Consider the following 18,805-nt stretch of genomic DNA (forward strand, 5'->3'; position numbering starts at 1 on the left):
CTTTAGGAGAAAACCATTGTTGCATAACTTTGGTGACTGTATATATTTAGTAGAAGCAATACATATCTAGAGATGAGACGGTATAAATTTTTTTTTTTAATTTTTTAAATAATTTTCCTGCGGATTTACCTGCGGAATTTTCCTGCGGATTTAGCTGCGGAATTACCTGCGGAACTTCCTGCCGAAAATATTACCCACGAAGGTTTTAGCTGAGGACAGTAAACCGCAGGAAAATCCGCAGGTAAAGTGTTTCCTGCGGAAATTTAGCTTAAATCCGCAGGTAAATCCGCAGGAAATTCCAGTATTTCTAGTAGTGTAAACATAAAACACTTAATGTTTCTCAATCAATTTTTTGTATCTTTTTTGACAATTTTTTTCAGAAACACAGTCTAATCCTGCTTCTATATCAAATGTAAAGAAAACCAACCAACAATCTACAAAGTTCTTCACTTTTTGTTCCGATTTTGATGTCATGGCTAGAAGAATGTCTTCAATAAGGAGTTTGTCCTTCCGTATTCCCTGTAAACATCAAAATTGACCGGTGTAAAAAGTAAAGTGGGAGCAAGAAAAGGTTACGTGTTTATCTCTATAGAAGTTTCAACTTTAAAGTTCATTCTTTATATTTATTGAATACAAAACAACAATGTTGTAGAGAGCAATTTTACTACAATTTTTCTAGTTTTTTTCAAACCAAATCTCATTATTTAAGTTTTTCCAAAATACTTTCCATTTACCACTTCTGATGTGTTTTTCTGGCAGTACCCACCCTATAAAGGGAACTTTTTTTGCAGCAGATTAATATTTTTAAAAAATTCAAATCATTCACCAAAATCAAAATAGACATAATTTCAAAATATTTTCATCCTAATCAATACATTTGGCATATTGTTTTATGATAGTTTTCAAGTGACCTATTTATTTTTAGTTATATATAAATGATTTTTAGTTACATTTGGCACTACAACCCTATCAGTATCTGCACTACTCAGACCCTCCATTTCCTCCACAACCTCCCACGCACAAACCAAACACTCATCATATGCCTTCACCTTTACCAACTGTAGCCTAACATCAACCTCATCTTTGTCCTATAAATCACTGACCTCACACACACCAAACCTGACTCACAGTAGCGCTACGAATTCAACATACCTCGACTTCACCGCATCACTACTCATAAACCTTTCCACAGCAGAACACACACAGACAACAATAGACAACCACAAGAAATAATCCACTGAACCCGCAGAAACGAACATAGAATAATACTTCTCACAAAGGCATAAGCAATATTATGTTAGTAAGACCAATAGTAAAATGTGTTCAACAACACAGTTTATGTTAGTTTATATCCAACAATCAATTGTAGCAATCTAATTTGCGAGCAGTCGATCAACCTAACTCAGTGGCAATGAAACCTGCTCATAATTTCTATCGGCGTGTATAACTTTAATGCCAAGCAGTGGCTTTAGATGGGATTCCCGAATCCTAACTCAGTGGCTTGAAATTCAAATTCCCAATGATTCAGTCTAACAATGTTAACAAAATGCAAGCATAGCATCATGATCCTATAAAGATATAAAGTTCAGAAACAACATATAATTCAAAAATCATAGGTAGATTACAGATCCTGGCAATGTTAAAACCTTTACCGATTGAGGCATTGCTTTCATTGCTTCTTTCTCAAAGTTAACAGTGGGATTTCATAACCATAGTGACTAACAGCTCTTTCTCATGTCACGGTTTATACTAATCGTGAAATGGATGTATTTAAGAGGATAAATGCATAAAGAAAAGTGAAAGTTTAGTATACATAGAAAATAAGCAACTATTTAGAAAAAGCAACTACTCCTTGGATGCCCTTCTCTTTTCTCAAAATTTTAGTATACATAGAAAAGAAGCAAAAGTTTGAGAATTTTTCAAAACCTTAGATAGGAACTCTTCAGGTGAACCATAGTCAGTGATGGACTTCTTGTCAATTGTTTGGACTAAAACTGAAACATTGCTTGTTGCATCAAAGTTATCCTCATATCTAAGAACCTGACCAGGGAACTCTCTCTCTTTGCTTGGATTCCACTTTGCTGGCACCAACAGTTTGAATCCATCTCCATTGTATGGCAAGTAGTCTGTGTTTGTCTTTGCCTTTCCAAACACATGAGCTGAAACCAAAATAACCAATCAAACAATGCATTTTCTCAACAATGAATGAGAAAATATATCACTTTAAACTCACATCACATTCATGAGTTATGATCACCATGTCAAGGATATAGTTGATTCAATTTGGATTCTATGCAGTCACATAAACTCTAAATTGTATTCAAAGTAAATATAGTAAAACTCCATGTCATCTGATCTTCGTCAGACGGTGAAAATCCAGTGACCGCGTAATTAGACACGGATCTCAACCGTTCGATAAGAGATCAGATGACTCATCAATTACCCTAAACTATGGCATCCCCAAACCTAACAATTCCAATCCCAATATATCCAATTGAGTCAAACCATAGTCGTTTTTCACATATCCAATTGGATTTCATTGGTTTGGTTTGGTTTGGTTCTTGTCCGAACTAAAAACATGTCCAACCCAAACACTATGGGTTGGTTCAGATTTCGGTTTAGTTCAGATTTACCCGAACCAATGAACACCCCTAGATGATACATTGACTACGTTGGTCTTTGAAGATAGCATTGTTTATGCGACAACATTTTTAGCTGGAAAGAGTGGGAAAGAAGAAAAACGACTATGTGAAAGAACTAGGATAGACACACGATGCCTGGTTAGGTTTTTATTGATCGTTCCAAACAAATAAATAATAAAGATTTCATTTACCCTGACAACTCCAATAAATGACAAAATAAAAAAAAAATCTACATGTACTACTATGTCACCTTCCGTTACTCAAATTTAAGGTCAGAGATAAAAAATGTGGACGATAATTATTTTAACAATATTATTTAAAGAGACAAAAAATAAAAATAATTAACTTTACAAGAATCTTAATCATATTTAATCTTTATTTTTACTATATTATTATTTGTCTCACAATCAAACATTTTGATGTATTTAATACATTATTCAATTTCACAATACTTGATTTGCCTTAATAGAAAAACCAAACATTGATTAAAAATATAATTTGTTTTTAATATTTTATCAAATTAAATCTTATGTGTCATTAAAAAAATAAAAATAAAATAAATCAATTATTATTTAGAATAGTTTATTACTATGTAAAGATTCTTGTGGCAAAATTGAAAACCACATTTTCTAAATCCCTTAAATCGGAAGCAAACTCAAACCATGGTTGTTCATGCCGCAGGTTCCTTTTTTTGTATTGTAAATGTAATTGCCTCAACTTTAACGCATTCTCTTTTGTATTTTTTATTCATTCTTTTTCAAAAAAATTCTATCAATTTTTTATATATTTACATTTTTCAGAGATGTTATTTATAGAAACGAAAAACAAAACACTTCTTTATAATAAAAAAAAAGTTAAATAAAAGCATAAAGTTAAATAAAAAAGCACAAGGAAAAACAATTTGGGTAATGTAAAGGAGTGATTTTCTGAGATCTAAAAACTAATTGTTTCTAAATCAAAATTCAGAAATAAAAAGCTAAGAACAAGAACCCTAACATGCGACCCAATTGTTGCCATTTTTCGTTAGCTTTCATTCTCAAATTTCTGAATTTTCTTCAAGCATTCGTTGGTGTTTCCATTCTTCTCTATTCCATATGGATGCTCAACCAATGGGACCATGTCTCTCCTCAACCGCCTCTTCCCCATTTCTCAACCTCCCTTCCTCGTTCCCTTTCGCCTCATTTCGTTTCTGATATCGACCTTCCCGCTCCATGGTCAGTTTCTCTTTCATTCATTTCTAAAATGAAATTTAACTTTTTTGTTTTTAGAGATTTATTGTTGTTGTTATTGTGACTGGTTGTTGCGATTGTGATTTGTGATAATATGAGTAATAAATGAAATGATTTTGTCTTTTTTATGATTTGGATATTATTAGGTGTAATAAATGCTTTATTAAAATTTTTAATTTTACTAGTAATAATCAACTACTTTCATGCTGGGGCCTAGGAGGAGTAATTCTCAAAATGAAATTAGTTTTTTATGTTTTTTATTTTTTATTTTTGCTTTGATTTTCTTTTCGAATTGGGAGATTATGAAAGTTATAGTAAAATTTGTTAACAATTTACCAACATGAGTTGATTTTAGTGAAAGGGGCTCAGATACTTCCATGTGATTTGCTTGTGAATAAAGCAAATTATGTTAGAAGGCATTTTTTATCGTGCTTGATAATAGCTCAAGGGGTTAGTTTTTGCATGTACGCAGATAATAGTTTGGTTTAACAATTTAATTATGATCAGGTAGCAGTATCTTTAGTGAAATGGGGGTGTCAATATGAATTACTCCATCCATTCTTTAGTATAATTGTGAATAAAGCAAATTATGTTAGGAGTTTCCATTGTGCCTGATAGTAGCTTAGCTCGAGGGGTTAGTTTTTCGTATTTGCGCACGGAGAATATCTCTAGTGAAATGGCGGTGTCATTATGAATTACTCCCTTCATTCCTTGTTATAAGTAAAATTTGATTTTTTTAGATTCGTTGAATAACTAATGTATCTGGTTTATATATAGATCAGATACATCTGTTATTCCATGAATCTAAAAAAGCTAAAATTTGCTTATAATAAGGAATGGAGGGAGTATTAATTAACCTGCATTACTTTTTTGTTGATTTGTTTTATAGGGCTATTTATTTAGTGTTTATATTTTGTTCTATGCTAACCTTGTTTTTCACTTGATGATGATAGGTTCATCTATGCTTTCATGTGTGTGGGAATATTGGTGTGCTGCATTGCTTTCTTTGGATGCGTTGCAGCTGAGATTATTAATGGTTGCTGCCTGTGTTTTGTATCCTACTTAAAGCGGAGTTATATTTATTTCGTATCTTAGTTTTGTTAATCTATTAATGTTGGGAAAATTATTGTGTTTTTCACTTCTAATTATTTCTGTTGTTCCAATTTTCTTTTTCATTCCTTGACCTTTTGAAAATGCTAGTACACTCTACTAATCACCGTACTTGTTCTACTTGAGGCTGCTTTAGTGGGATTCATTGCAATTGATCATCATTGGCAAGAGGTTTGTACATTCATCACCCCGTACTCTCTTGATAAACACGGTTGCATTAGTTATCAACTTATCATCTATGCCTTTTTCTAATGACTATAGCATGTTGGTTATTGCCTTTATAGGATATTCCGGTTGAGCCAACCGGTCAACTTGAGAGCCTTCGATCTTTCATTGAAGATAATCAAGATATATGTAGATGGGTTGGCATTGCTGTTCTTGTAGTTCAGGTATATTCATTTCTGTGTGTGTGTTGTTACTTGTTAGAAGTTACAAGGAGATTGCTATGACTTTTTTGTTTTAAATTTACAGCATATTGCTTCTGTTACCATGATAATGGTTTTAATTAACAGCCTAATGAATCATATAATAATTGCTCGGCATGAATGTAAAGCATTATCTGGGTTTCCTTTATCATCCCTTGCTGTAATTACGATTTTATTTTTTCAACCTCAGGCATTATCGCTACTGGTAGCATTAATTTTGCGAGCCTCAGTTTCTACTAGAAGAGAAGATTTTGACGATGATGAGGAATATGATGTTAGGGGTAGAAGTAGGGAGCCCCTACTAATTCCTCAGCCTGGCCAAACATCTGGTTCAAGCCACTCTGACGTTTGGAGCTCACGGATGAGAGAGAAGGTATGCTACTCTGAGGTTTAAATTGTTAGTTTTGTGGATAATAATTCGTAATTTCGTCAAGAGTTTGTTAAAAGGAAGGCTGAGCTTTTAATATCAACTATAAACTACCAAAACTTGAAAGTTGTTTTGATATCTATGAATATCAACTATTCTAATATGTGACTCATAACAGAATGGATAAACAAATATTTTGCACAAATCAGTGGACTTTTTATATACTACTATTTCTGTCAGTAGGTTACGGATTCTGCTCGATTGCATTGGTGTTATTTAACGTTAGTAACGTCGGTATTATCATTTCATGTCTGCAGTACGGATTGAACAATGGCGAAAAGAACATCTACGAAGCGTGAGTTCTAGGCAATGGGTGCTACTAGTGGTCAAGCAATTCAGTGAGGTGTCGATGTATTAGTACATATGTATATCTTTTGTTTAAATGTTTCCTTTTTCATTTACTCCAAAAACACACCTCTCCTTCCTTTGGTTTATGGTTTGAGATTTTGTAACTGTATATAATAAAGCCGAGGATACTAATCGTTAATTCTTACATTTGCCCGCCTTCAATTTTTGTTTTTCTGTCGAGAAACTCAGTGCTAGACAGAGTTTGGTGAAGCTTGATTGGTGTGTTGAATGTTGCAGTGCGGATAGAAAAACTTGCAGAGAATTCAAATACTTGGTTCAATGTTTCTGGATTGTAAAAATATGCGCGCTGTTGTCAGGACTTGCTTTGTATTAAGAAACGCAAATGAAATAATACTCAACTTATATCTTAAAGCAATGCAAATGAAATTTATAATAGTATGTCAGTTCATGACACCAACCATTATAAAAAAGGAATAGTACACAGGTTAAGCACATGCAAAAGCTTCTTCTCCCTTTTTTTGTTTGATGGAGAAATGATAATTCATGTCTGCAATAGTACAGTGTGATGTTAAATATATGAGAAACTGAGATTCACCTGCAATTTAGGATCTCAGGGATGTACTGAACTGAAGTAACAGATCTCGACTTCTTGTGAAAACTGTCCACAATGCTATCACATGATTTTTGGCTGTTCTCCGATCTTTAAGATATTCCATAACTTTGGCTTCTAGTGCGGTTAGAAATTTCCTGTCAAATAGTTGTTGAGGAATGTTCTCATACTTTTGTCCACTTGGAAAAACATTTGACCCTTTTTACCACAGCTACTTCAGGCTGTAAAGGGTTACTATGTTTGTAAGGTTCTCATTACTTATAATTTTCTCTCCCATGTTCCTCAAGTTATGTAAATTGTAAAAGTAAAAACTGTAACATCTTTTCTGAAAGAGAAGTGATGTTTATACATAAGTATATAAAGTGAAGAAGATAAACAGTATGAGATAGAAATATAAATATACACTATTATATTTTCATGTTAGTAAATTGCTATTTTTTTTATCTATAGACGAAGTGGTAATAACTATTAGAAATTCACACACACAACTGTGAGAGTCAGGGTTTGAATTTTGGTGATGTCCAACCTAGTAATATCGGTTTTGGCGGTTGATCTAGGATGTGTACTAGTAAAATTGCTATTTATGTTGGAACTACATTTCAACTTGTTAACCTTCTTTCAAATAATCTTTTTCTCTAGTCTCTAAAACACTCTTCCTAGATATATGACAAGAGATCAAAGAAATTTGAAGGAGTATCAATGTGTTTCATTTCTTGGACCACAAACTTTTCATTTCTTGACAGACACCCCATGTGTGTTTTGGTTGGACAATCTCATGCTAATGAATTCTAGCTGAAAAAAAAAAAAGACTACACATTTAATACTGAATAAACTACTTCAACTAGTTATCTTCCACCGTGCATGCTGCATATTAATTATACTGATGGTTTATGTTATGGCTAAATTCTTATAGTACTAATACAAGACTTTTGTGACAGTGAAATTATATTGCGGTTTCACTGTAAATGAGGAAACAATTTTTCTCTGTTGCTGTACCAATGTACATTAGCTTTGCATAGCTAATTATTTTTCTGTAAGTCATAGAGTCATTAATATGAAATGAGTACAAGTTACTTTAGTGGCACTTAATAAATTAGGTGAAGAGGGCCATATGGATATATAACAAATGCAACAATAATTGAGTAACATTACATCAATATTCATTTACTTATTTAAAATTACAAGCATAAAACAAGTGTTGTCAAATAGCAGTGACGCTACGTTCTGCTATTGACAATACTGAGAAAACCCTCATCTGCTTGTAATATCAAGCACAACATTCTCCACGAGTTCTTCGATAAGATTTTCTTCTATTTCCCTCCCCAAAGCCTCAATCTCTTTTCTCATAACCTTAACCAACCCAACATGCACAACCTCTTTCCTAACAACATTTTCTACAACCAGGCTGTGACTGTCCCCACCCCAAACAAACCTCATCCCATTTGCTATTAAATCCTTCATATAGGCCACAATGTGGTCCATCAAACAATAACCCTCTTGGAAGTTGAAGGGCCTTCTGTTGGTCCCACTGTACATCTTGAAGTAATTCCCTGACCCATCATCACAACTAACAACTTCCAGTAGTGCAGCATTAACACAATCAAATATAAGTTTCTGATTTGACCTCATTTTCCTTCTCTTAGCCTCATTAAGAGGCTGAGTATTGTCCTTGTTGTCAGTTATGTTGGCATATGTGTCCCTCAATGATGGGTCCAATGGGCTTTCAAGGGAGTGAAATCTTGTGTGGAATGAGTCATACTGTTGTTCTTGATCATCATCATCATCATCAAGTCCAGATGCTGATAGTAGTTTTTGGACTAAAAGAAGCCATTCATGTTCCTCTAACTTGGTCTCTAAGGAAGAAGTCCTTAAAGGTTTTAATGGATAATAAGGACTTGTTAACTCTCCACAAGAATCATCATCCCATGACAGGGTCCTAGCTACTGATTCTATAGGTGGTGATTTGTCAATTAAATTCGACTTCAGAGGCTCCAGCGATTCTATACGTATAAAATAAGCCACATTCAGACGATGAAAATAATAATATTTAAAGAGTTTAATTTCGCTAAATCATGAAAAAATCTACACCGTCAATGACAACCAATCATATATGTGACTTTAGAAAAAGAGAGAATAATAAACCCATGCATTATTATGATCTGATAATAGTGATTGATTGACGGTGTAAATATTTTTTTTAGTAACAGTAGCAAATAGTTTAAGATTTAAATTCTATAAAATAAGAGCTTCTTTGAATGGCAAGATACTGATAAAAACAGAGGTAAGGCCTAAGCATTACCCATGTGACCACTTTTCATGCATTGCAAGGAATCATGAGCTGTATGGTAATCTTCAAATGTAGATTCTAACACTGAGATTGGACTAGGCTGATCCTGTTTCTCAGTTGAAACCTCTAGCACCACAAGCTTTGACTCACTTGATCCAGGCTGTGAAAACAAACAAATCAAAGATTTAATTTCTATGTTTCTATGATAAACTACTAAAAAAAACCTCAATGTTTCGGAAAGTGTGTATTCAGATAGCACAAATTGTTTGGGAATTTGATGGTCTAAAATATAAGTAAAAATTAATCAATTTTACTCTATTTAATGATATCTTTTACACCAAAAGCAAGTATTTTTAATGAAGGTATACATATTAAAATTCTGGAGTATTCAAGAGGTAGTTCCCTAGCCTATAGGATATGTGCTGACCAATAAAAGCTACTTCTATTAATTATCTTAAGGTACACAAAGAATGTTTATTAAAACAAGATTCATTTGCTTCACCATTCCAACACACATTGAGGGATGTAATAATTCTAGTAGTTGGGAAGAGAAGAGACAGAGATATCAAACTTAGGATTTCACAATTAAGGACTGTTTGTTGATGCTATCCAACAAGTCAAGGTAAAACTACAATTTGCTAGAAGATCCTAAATAAAGGTTAAATTTCAAATAGATCCTAAAAAGCAATCACTAAAAAAATTGCATAATGAACTATGAATAATATGTTGAAATTTGCAAAACAATTGTAGCTAGCGGTTACCTCTAGTGTAATCATGTCTTCTTGTTGTCCACTAGAGACTGAATCTGTTGAAGTTTTGCCTAATGATTCACATTTAGCTGCAATAGATTCTTCAAATTCACCAACATTAAAGCTTTGAGACACATTATCTCCAAGGACTCCAGGCGAATTTACTTGCGGTATCGATGTTTCGGTGACAGCCGATTCAGATTCGTCTTTTGATTGAGATGGGCTAGATTTTTTCTTGGTTGATTTTTTACTCATAGAAAACAAGAAACTTGCAACCTTCCCTTTAAATGATGATCTCTTTCTCTTTGACTTTGCCACCACCTTGGAGCCGTGTTCTTTGTCAGCGTCAACGCCAAGGCCGGGTTCATAGACAGTAGAAGAAGCAGGAACAGAACTTAACAGAGAAACATTTTGAGGAGAATCATTCATGCTCCCTTCTTCATTGAAAGATTGACTGCAAGAAACAGATTTGCTTGGTTCTTCTTGGTGTTTATTAGGACTTTCAACCTCAGATGTTACCGATTTTTTTACGAGGGAAAGAGAAAGCATTTCACCGAGAGTAGAGTTTCCTGTCACGCAGCTTTGTTCTTGATGACCTTTTTCAACAGATGTTATCACGTTCCATCTTTCGGAAAGCCGTTTCTTTGCCTCTATGCAGACCGATGATTCGGGAGAACACGTTGCACGACCCAAGGATTGTGTAGAATAAGGACTTCCACATACATTGATGATGCAATCCCATGAATGCCTTGGCATTGGTGACACAGCTTCCAAATCATGATAAGATTTGTCAAATAAGCTCTCATCACTTGAATAGCCACTGGAAAATACTGAAGAATGTAAAGTTTTATCATTAGGATGCATTTGCAATGTAATCTCTTTACAATCTCTTATGGATTCAAGTACATCATCATTGCTATTTCCCTGATAGAAACTTTGAGGTGATTGAGTTCTCGGAGAAACCATAGACTTAAGATCATGAGTCCTTCCAGGACTAGGCTTCAATACCACTATTCGAGTAGACTCCGGAGAGTATCCACGATTAATATTCTCCCTCACAGTTGTTTGATCAGAATTTGCTGGTTTTCTAATCAATCTATCATTCTTCTTACTCTTTCCAGAAGATTTGTCATTTCCAAACATCTTCAAAGGTTTGATAAGGGTAATGCGATTTGCATCGTCGGGTGGAGTAGACGGAAGTTGATAAAGCTTTTGTGAATCCAAAAACCTGACCAAGAGATCATTGTTTGAGCTTAAAATATCCAATGCATCTTGAAATTGCTTCGACTGCCGCAGAGCCTCGTGTGTCGACATACTCTTTGCCTCGATGAATTTCTGACGAACAAGAGCCATTTTCCCCTCATCAAAATCTTCCCTCCACCTTCCTCTATGAGAATCCAGCCATGTTTCATATCCATCTATGTAACCAACCTGTTCTGTGCTTGAATGATGAGCTCCATGAAGCATTTCCTTATTACACATCATAAACCTATCTTCCACCTTCCTATGTTTCAATGGCCACCCTAGATGACCATAAATGTCTGGAGAATAATCTTTTGATAAATTAGACTCTCCCTTTGGAAGGGTCTCAAGCCCCATTAATTTGGCTACTAGATTTGATGGATTGTGCTTGGAGTTTTTTTCTTTTGACATTTCTTGGTCTATTCTATGCACATCTTGATGACAGGTGCTCCATTAATTTTCTATCTTGATGATAGTGTTTTTGAAAGTGAAGAAGCTGCATGGAAATAAGGTAATATATGATTATGGGAATAATATAACAGCATAGCAATATCTTAACTACACAAATCACAAAGACAACTATTAAAGACAACTTGGAAATAAACAAAAAAACTAAAAACAATTCAGAAACCTCCAACTTGGTAGCATAATGCTACTTATGAGACACAAAGATACAGATCAGCTAAAGAGAGAGAGAGAAAGAGATGTAGGGGCTTGTTGTCCTTCTTCCTCTGTCTCTGTCTCTGTCTCTTTTTCTTCCTTTGTCACTCTCTTTGTAAAAAGTTTTCATATAACTACCATTGATTTAGATCTTTTTCCTTACTTTTTTTTTTTTTTATGGAATTTTAGTTACAAGTTCAACTGCGATGTTTGATAGCAGAATTAGGCACTGAAACAAAAACAAAAAGTTATTACAATTTTATAGGCGAATAATATAATAAAAAATTCAGTCACCTAACCATGGCCAAATAATATTGAAAAGAAAAGATAACATAAATGTTGAGTAAGTCATGATATATAGAATAAAGAAAATTAATGAAATCATATTACACATTTGGAATATATTGACAAAATGAGTTACTTGACTTAAATAGCAGGGGAACTTGTGACATTTTGTCTATATCATTTCAAAGATGAATATGAATGATTACCAAATAGATAGTGTCATAAGAAAAAGAGATACTTTTAAAGCAGGTCCCTTAAAGTGAGTAAAGATAACAAGAAAGGTATATAAACAAGTAAACAGAAAAAAGAAGTAAAATTAGTTGAGGCCCAACAAATTTTCCTCATTTTGTTAGCTTGACTTTTCAATAATTATTTGTCTGAGCTATCTTTAATGTGACAAGCTACACAAAAATTTGGGATTTAATGGCGAGTGAATACAAAATATTTGTATTGTATCACAGGGTAGCCTTTAATCCAGGGAAATAAAATATTAAATGGGTCATGTATCGTTTTCTAATTTATGAGTGACGTACAAGTTGCACATGCAATTGAAAGTGACCCTTTAAATAGAACTTAACAGTAAATCTAAATCTCACTTAAGCAATTATAATAATCTACTTTAATTAACTAATCATGTGCAACATACCCCACATAGAGAGTAGTTAAGAAAAGTGTAACCAAATTCAAACTTTAAGTAAGCATGAAGATCACTCCAAAAGATACCATCGAAAGAAATTGGAGATAATTTTAAGCTAAAGTTTGTGGTTTACTTAAGCAAGGATCTTTCATGTTAAAGCATTATTCATTCACGAGAAAATGCCAAAAATAGTTTTTTCTAGTGAGTCACGGTAAAGTTTGTTAGATATCAGAGAAACATAGATAATCAATTAAAATATAGATATTTGTGCAACTATATTTTTTTTCAATTTGACTTGTAGATAGAGTCTTGTTAATGATTATCAAAAGATCATATTCTAAAAACAATATTCCCAGAAAAGGCACACTAATGGCATAGTAATCCAAAATTAACAAAAAACATGTGATTAAACACCTCAAAGAATGTTAGATTCTAGAGGAGCATCTTATGCATTTCCTCTCCGTCGTTGATATTGTCACGGTCGTCCAGAGAAAACGCGCATCCATTGTCTCTTTGCAATGACATATGAAGAAATGAAGAGTTATATATTTCAACAAAGGCTTCACTTAAATGATATAGAACCTCCCCGTGATCTCCACCTCCACCGTGGATCTTGGGTTCATAATGATCATCAATATGAAAAAGTGAAGACATGTTTTCGCTTTCTGGTAGCTGTAAATTTCTAGTAATTGAAGTTTGGTAATTTGATTGGGAGCTGGTTAAGGATAGGCATCTAGGTGAAGACGAAAGCCAGGCTTCTGTATAAGGAAAATGATGGTAAGGTGGAAGGTATATGCTGTCTTGAACATATGAAATATCCTTCTTGCACTTTTCTGAAAATTTGAAGCAGTGTTTATTGTGTGACAAGGACAACGCTGCATGGTTGAAATTTGTGTCCATATCTTCATCGTCGTCTTCGTAAACATGTTTTCCAAACTGGGATTTTTGATAACTCAATAAACCTGAATCTAATACAGAATTGAAGTCCTGTGGTTTATTGAGTATTAAGGATGAGGGGCTAAAGTGAGAGTCACCTAATGCATTATTTGATATCTGCTCTTCACCATGGTCTAAAATTGATAAGTCAGGGACCAGATATGGTTTTGCATACTTACAACTGATAGGTAACTTTATCTCATCTTTTTCACAGTTAAAATCTTCTCCCATAAGAAGAGGTATTGGTTCTCTCTCAAGTTTCCCCAGCTCTTTGAAATGATCCAATGAAAAGGTTTCATGCTTTTGCTCATAATACAGAAACCCACGAGTAACATCATTCTTGTCTAGGTAACTAGAAGTTCCACCAAATTCACTTTCAGCTTCTGTTCTGAACATTGGTCGAAACTTGTAAGGACAGATTTGAAATTCAGTGTGAGGAGTAATCAACTCATTCTTGTCTAGGTAACTTGGAGTTCCACCAAATTCGCTTTCAGCTTCTGTTCTGAACATAGGTTGAAACTTGCGAGGATAGATTGGAAATTCAGTGCGAGGAGTAATCGACTCAGCTGGCCTGTGGAACATAGGAGACAACAAATGATCATTGATGCATGAGCTTGATTCAAGTTCAAGGAGTTTCCTCTTAGGTATCTGATGGAGTTCTGTACATTGGAAATCGAACTCTCGAGAATCAAGCAAACTATATTTGGTAGCATTTTCTTTTTCATTAAACAGAGGTGCAAGAGTTATGTCGCCCTTGACAGAGGCACTGAAACTTGGACTTTCACTCCGTTTGCAGTTAGGTGCTGTTATACTATACCGAGGTTGAAAGTTCTCAGGGTGATATGTTAGAAACTCAGTATGTGGAGTAGTTCTCTCACCCGATTCAAGAAACATAGGAGACAATGGCTGATCATTGAAGTATGGGGCTGATTCAAGTTCAAGAAATTTCCTCTTAGGTACCAGATAGTGCTCCTTAAATTGAACATCCGAGTCCGACTCTTGATAATCAAGTAAATCGTATCTAGTAGCAGTCTCTATTTTTTCTGGATTTGCTTCCTTGTATTTCTGAACAGAAGGATCACTTTTGTCAAGGAAGGAAAGTCATTGGAAGGATTTATAGCATTACAAAGGGCTTCTAAAAGAATGTACATACATTTTTTACAGTGCAGTCAGTGCTCATAGGAAACAGCCGACTAAGAAGCATGGAAACAATATCAAGCCTGAAAAATCCCGATTTTATTCAAAATGGCAAGGATAAAATTATTCAATATCAATGGAAAAACTAGTCTAACCCTTTTGAACATAGTTTCTCTGTATTAAGAAATAAGGTATCTGCAACACACTGTCGTAGTTTCTGTCTCTTTCTAGAAAAGATATCTCCATCCTCATTCTGGTTTCCTGAAGTACCACAAAGAAAAGTGTCTCACACAAGCTATTGGAACGCCTTTAGTTGCATAATACACATTATCCCTAAGATTATGAGTTTAACAAGTAAAGATAGATTAACAAATGAGTGGAACCCAGTCAAAGGTTAACACTGAAGACCCAGTAACATAAACTGTATATGTTGAAACAATTCTACACATTATTTTCCCCTAAAACCCCCTAGCATCAAAGCAATCAATTTGAAGAAAATCAAACCTTCTTGTGAAAATCTCTGGGGTTTGGTGTCACCAAAACCTTGAGAGCTCTTCAGCTTGCTGCTCATAGAGTACATGTCTGCATACACCAAGAGGAAAAAAAGAAAGATCTTTTGGTACTGGATTATTGTTTAGCAGGAAACTGAAAACTGAAAGTACGGAGGGAGGAGGGAAACAGTTTCCAATATTCCAACTTCTTTTAGAGCACATGACTAAATTCCTCCGATTCAACTGAAACTCGAAAAGCTTTGCATTTTAACTCGTGACATAAACATGTGCTAATTAGAATAGAAAAATTCTACCAATACAAACTAAAACAATTGTGAATAAATAGTAAATAAGAGTAGACCGATAATTTAAGAAGAAAGAAACGAAGTCATAGAGGAACATTATATGAGCATCACGCTTCCTTTGTATTTGTATTGTGAAACTTAACGATAATAGGCATCAGTTTATTGCTGTGGCTAGTGAAGTATAAAATCCTCTTCTAATACACACCTGACTTATTCCAAGCTCCAACAGAAGGTGAAAGAAATGAATCCATCTTAAAAGTTGACAAATTTTTATTGATCTTTGAAGAGTTGCAGCCCATAGTGCCAACCCTAACATCAACAGTCCTCTCTGCATAACATAAAAGATATCCCTTTTAAGTGATTGTTTCTATACATCTATAATTTGTGTTCCTTATGTTAGTTAGTCCTTGCCATCATCATAAAACCTTGAAATCCAAGCATGTATCAAACAAATCTCAACTTATCAAAGTTTTAATTAAGTGACACATTAACATGTAACAAATGTTCTGCTAAAGGAAGTAGCTAATGACATTAGTAAACCAAGAGTTTCAGATCTTGTTTGAATTGATTTATTTGAGTTTTTCTACTGGCATAAGACTTCTGAGACTCTGACAAAACTTATAAAAACAACTTATGACATGCCCGTAACCTATTTTCATAAGCTCTCTCAAGGATAGCTTATGAAAACAACTTATAGCTTGTAAGAAAAACAAATTAACTTTATTTTATCTTTTGCTATAGAAATTGCTTATACATAAACACTTATATAAAAATCGCTTAATTAATTTGGTTATCCAAACAAATACATAAGTCAAGTTAAACTAACCTTTGGAACATTCACCGGATTCAGACTTCTTAGAAGATAACGAACCATCCTCTTTTACCAGACCGGATGAAAATTTGAGACTTGCATCCTTCTTCAATTTCTTAAAGAAAGCATACTCAGAAGTTTTGGGATCACCTGAATTCCAAATCACATCAAATGCTTAACATAAACAATACAAAATTCAGATTACTATTTAACTCTAATTCTAACAAAGCACGGACACTGAAATCACAACATATAATAATTTGAAAAAATGAATAAATTAAGCATAGTCGGTGTCAGTTTCCAACACCAACACAGACACGTTTTTTTTTTTTAGAGGTGTTAGTGCTACTGATATTCTAACAAATATCATGAAATAATACACGCAATCAATGCGTTAAAGCTTACATGTTGCAACATTTTCTTTCTCAAATTGAGTGTGAGAATGATCTGGTTCCAATCTGGAAAATTTTCTAGGGTTTTGTTTTTCGTTAGCAATAAGCTTAGCCTTCTTCTGACGAATATAAGATGGATCGTTAGGGTTGATTCGGGAAACTCCGATTTTCTTCATTGCGATACGATCTCGGTATAGATAGCACACCGAAAGGAATGAATGAAGGAACCGACCGTTCGTCGATGCAATGAATGAACGCTGCATGGTGGAGTGGGGGTCATGGCCGTTGTTGACAAAGAATTCGCGCCAAATACCTCACTTCTACGGTTTTCCTTGTATGCGCGTTTATTTTATAAATTTCATATTGGATTATTATAGTTTAAAAAACAAAATTTATAATATACTAATATAAATAGAGAATATCTTATAATGTGAATATCTAAGGCATCTGATAAAATTTTAATAATGTCTTTAGTTTTTGTACGTAGATGCATCTTCGAAAATATTTTTTATTTTTAAAATTTGATTCTTTCCGTAGGTACATCTACGGATGTGCTAAAACCATAGTAAATGTTTGGAAAATTCAAACTATTTCAGTTCAACAACTCTTTCGTAGGAACATCTACGAAACATGTTAAAAACAGAGTGTTTCATAGATGTACCTACGAAACAATCTGCTATAGTTTCAAATCATATGCATTTCACTCAAAAACTCAATTTTTATAACATCTATGGAAAACCAAATTGTAGTAAATTAAAGTAATGCAATTTAAAGGCAATAGTAAATAGTACACCAAAACTCAATACATTGTATAAATTGTCGGCCATAATGTCGAATACATAAATCGTTGAATACATAATCAAAATAACATACATAAATGAAATCAAAATACAAATATAAAAAAATCACAAGCATCACCATTGTGTGTGTCGGACATCATCAAGCGCCTCTCCTCTGCCTCTGGCTCCACCTCTGCGTCCACCACGTCGTCTGCTGGCTACTCTGCCTATACCGTAAAGTGCCCCACCTGTCTTGGCATAATTTCTACGGTACAAAAATGCCTCATCTGCCAGCCTAATGATACCATCCATTACACGCCTGCCATCAGACCCCTTAGGGAAGAAACCATCGGCAATACTTGCCCGCGTCATGTCAGCTATCTCACGACACCGAGGAAGAACATCGTCAGTGTGGTCCATCTGAGACTGATGAGTCTGCAAAATCTCCTCGTGGACTGGTCTGGGTGGTGATCCCAATGTAGTGGGGATCATGTATGGGCGTGACACCTTGTAGGACCAAGTGATGTACCCGTCGACGCAGCTCCAGTCTCTCTCTGATGTGGTCGCCCGAGTTTTGGAAGGAACCACGTGATGCTCCCAATCTGCAAAGACCTCATCTATCTGTCGACGGGTCATCAAGATAGGAGCAGAGACAAGAGGGTCGCGAGGTATCGTCTGCTGGTAGCTGAATTGCCGCATGACGCGCTCCGGATGATAACGAACAATGATGGTCGAATTGACAGCCAACCATCCAGAATATAGTGCGATCTCATCAAGTGGAACCGTCTCACGGTGAGTAGCATAGCATTCGTATCGAAAGTCCTCTACAACCATGCGGTCAAGATAGTGCCTGTAAGGATCTAACACCTGGTTCCCCCAGAGGGGGACGAAGGCTCTAGCACGTGGCATGGCCTCAGTGTAGTCCGATACCTCTCCCACAGCCAATAATGTCAGGGAAGTGTTGTAATATTCAACCTTAAAAAAAAAGAACGAGGATCAAACATATTATCACAAATATATAATAAACTTTTAGAAAAAGTAGAATGATATAAGATTGTTACCACTAAGAAGTTACAACTGCCAGCCACAGTCCTTGCCTTCCACATGCATCCCTCTCCGAGTTTATGATAGTTGTAAGCCAATGTAGTCGCTCCCCAATTGTACTCATGGACACGTGCGGTATCCAATAAGTACCTCAGGTAAATGACGTCCGTGTACATGTAGCTCGTGTCCACAAACAGCTGGGTACCTAACAAGTATAGGAAGTAGCATCTCAACACCTGCTGCCTGTGTATATCCACCTCTGCCTCGTCACCATCAGTAGCCAGTGCCGCAAGGAGCT

At 34.9% G+C, this 18,805-nt stretch overlaps 3 protein-coding genes across 4 annotated transcripts; 1 reads left to right on the forward strand and 2 right to left on the reverse strand.

The window, feature by feature from the left end:
* The first annotated feature begins 3,538 nt into the window (after positions 1–3,538).
* LOC131619533 (tetraspanin-20-like) lies at positions 3,539–6,328 on the forward strand. Its single transcript, XM_058890624.1, has 6 exons — positions 3,539–3,856; positions 4,825–4,924; positions 5,072–5,152; positions 5,266–5,370; positions 5,597–5,779; positions 6,091–6,328. Exons 1-6 carry the CDS (start codon positions 3,639–3,641, stop codon positions 6,130–6,132), a joined length of 729 nt encoding a protein of 242 aa, XP_058746607.1. The 5' UTR covers positions 3,539–3,638; the 3' UTR covers positions 6,133–6,328.
* A 1,540-nt stretch (positions 6,329–7,868) lies between these two features.
* On the reverse strand, positions 7,869–12,200 carry LOC131644522 (uncharacterized). 2 transcript variants are annotated; one of them, XM_058915042.1, is made up of 4 exons: positions 12,182–12,200; positions 9,801–11,526; positions 9,052–9,199; positions 7,869–8,752 (listed from the first exon to the last, which is right to left on the reverse strand). In XM_058915042.1, the coding sequence occupies exons 2-4, from the start codon at positions 11,439–11,441 to the stop codon at positions 8,004–8,006; spliced, it is 2,538 nt and encodes an 845-aa protein (XP_058771025.1). In that variant the 5' UTR covers positions 11,442–11,526; positions 12,182–12,200; the 3' UTR covers positions 7,869–8,003. The 2 variants fall into 2 exon arrangements, with proteins under 2 accessions (XP_058771025.1, XP_058771024.1); XM_058915041.1 differs by lacking the exon at positions 12,182–12,200 and adding an exon at positions 11,662–12,039.
* Positions 12,201–12,927: 727 nt separating this feature from the next.
* LOC131619541 (uncharacterized) lies at positions 12,928–17,026 on the reverse strand. Its single transcript, XM_058890632.1, has 7 exons — positions 16,698–17,026; positions 16,308–16,442; positions 15,687–15,809; positions 15,190–15,267; positions 14,841–14,946; positions 14,702–14,768; positions 12,928–14,613 (listed from the first exon to the last, which is right to left on the reverse strand). Exons 1-7 carry the CDS (start codon positions 16,945–16,947, stop codon positions 13,045–13,047), a joined length of 2,328 nt encoding a protein of 775 aa, XP_058746615.1. The 5' UTR covers positions 16,948–17,026; the 3' UTR covers positions 12,928–13,044.
* Between the last annotated feature and the right edge of the window lie 1,779 nt (positions 17,027–18,805).

The sequence above is a fragment of the Vicia villosa genome, linkage group LG1, assembly GCF_029867415.1.
Source record: "Vicia villosa cultivar HV-30 ecotype Madison, WI linkage group LG1, Vvil1.0, whole genome shotgun sequence".
Lineage (NCBI taxonomy): Eukaryota > Viridiplantae > Streptophyta > Magnoliopsida > Fabales > Fabaceae > Vicia > Vicia villosa.

Coding starts and splice junctions, on each gene's coding strand:
- LOC131619533 (XM_058890624.1), top strand. CDS start 3,639: ATGCGACCCAATTGTTGCCATTTTTCGTTAGCTTTCATTCTCAAATTT. Junction 5,153..5,265: donor TTGATCATCATTGGCAAGAG/GTTTGTACATTC, acceptor TTGCCTTTATAG/GATATTCCGGTTGAGCCAAC. Junction 5,780..6,090: donor GCTCACGGATGAGAGAGAAG/GTATGCTACTCT, acceptor TCATGTCTGCAG/TACGGATTGAACAATGGCGA.
- LOC131644522 (XM_058915042.1), bottom strand. CDS start 11,441: ATGTCAAAAGAAAAAAACTCCAAGCACAATCCATCAAATCTAGTAGCC. Junction 9,200..9,800: donor AAGACATGATTACACTAGAG/GTAACCGCTAGC, acceptor TTGTTTTCACAG/CCTGGATCAAGTGAGTCAAA. Junction 8,753..9,051: donor CATGAAAAGTGGTCACATGG/GTAATGCTTAGG, acceptor TTATACGTATAG/AATCGCTGGAGCCTCTGAAG.
- LOC131619541 (XM_058890632.1), bottom strand. CDS start 16,947: ATGCAGCGTTCATTCATTGCATCGACGAACGGTCGGTTCCTTCATTCA. Junction 16,443..16,697: donor GAAAGAAAATGTTGCAACAT/GTAAGCTTTAAC, acceptor TTTGGAATTCAG/GTGATCCCAAAACTTCTGAG. Junction 15,268..15,686: donor TGGAGCTTGGAATAAGTCAG/GTGTGTATTAGA, acceptor TGGTGTATGCAG/ACATGTACTCTATGAGCAGC.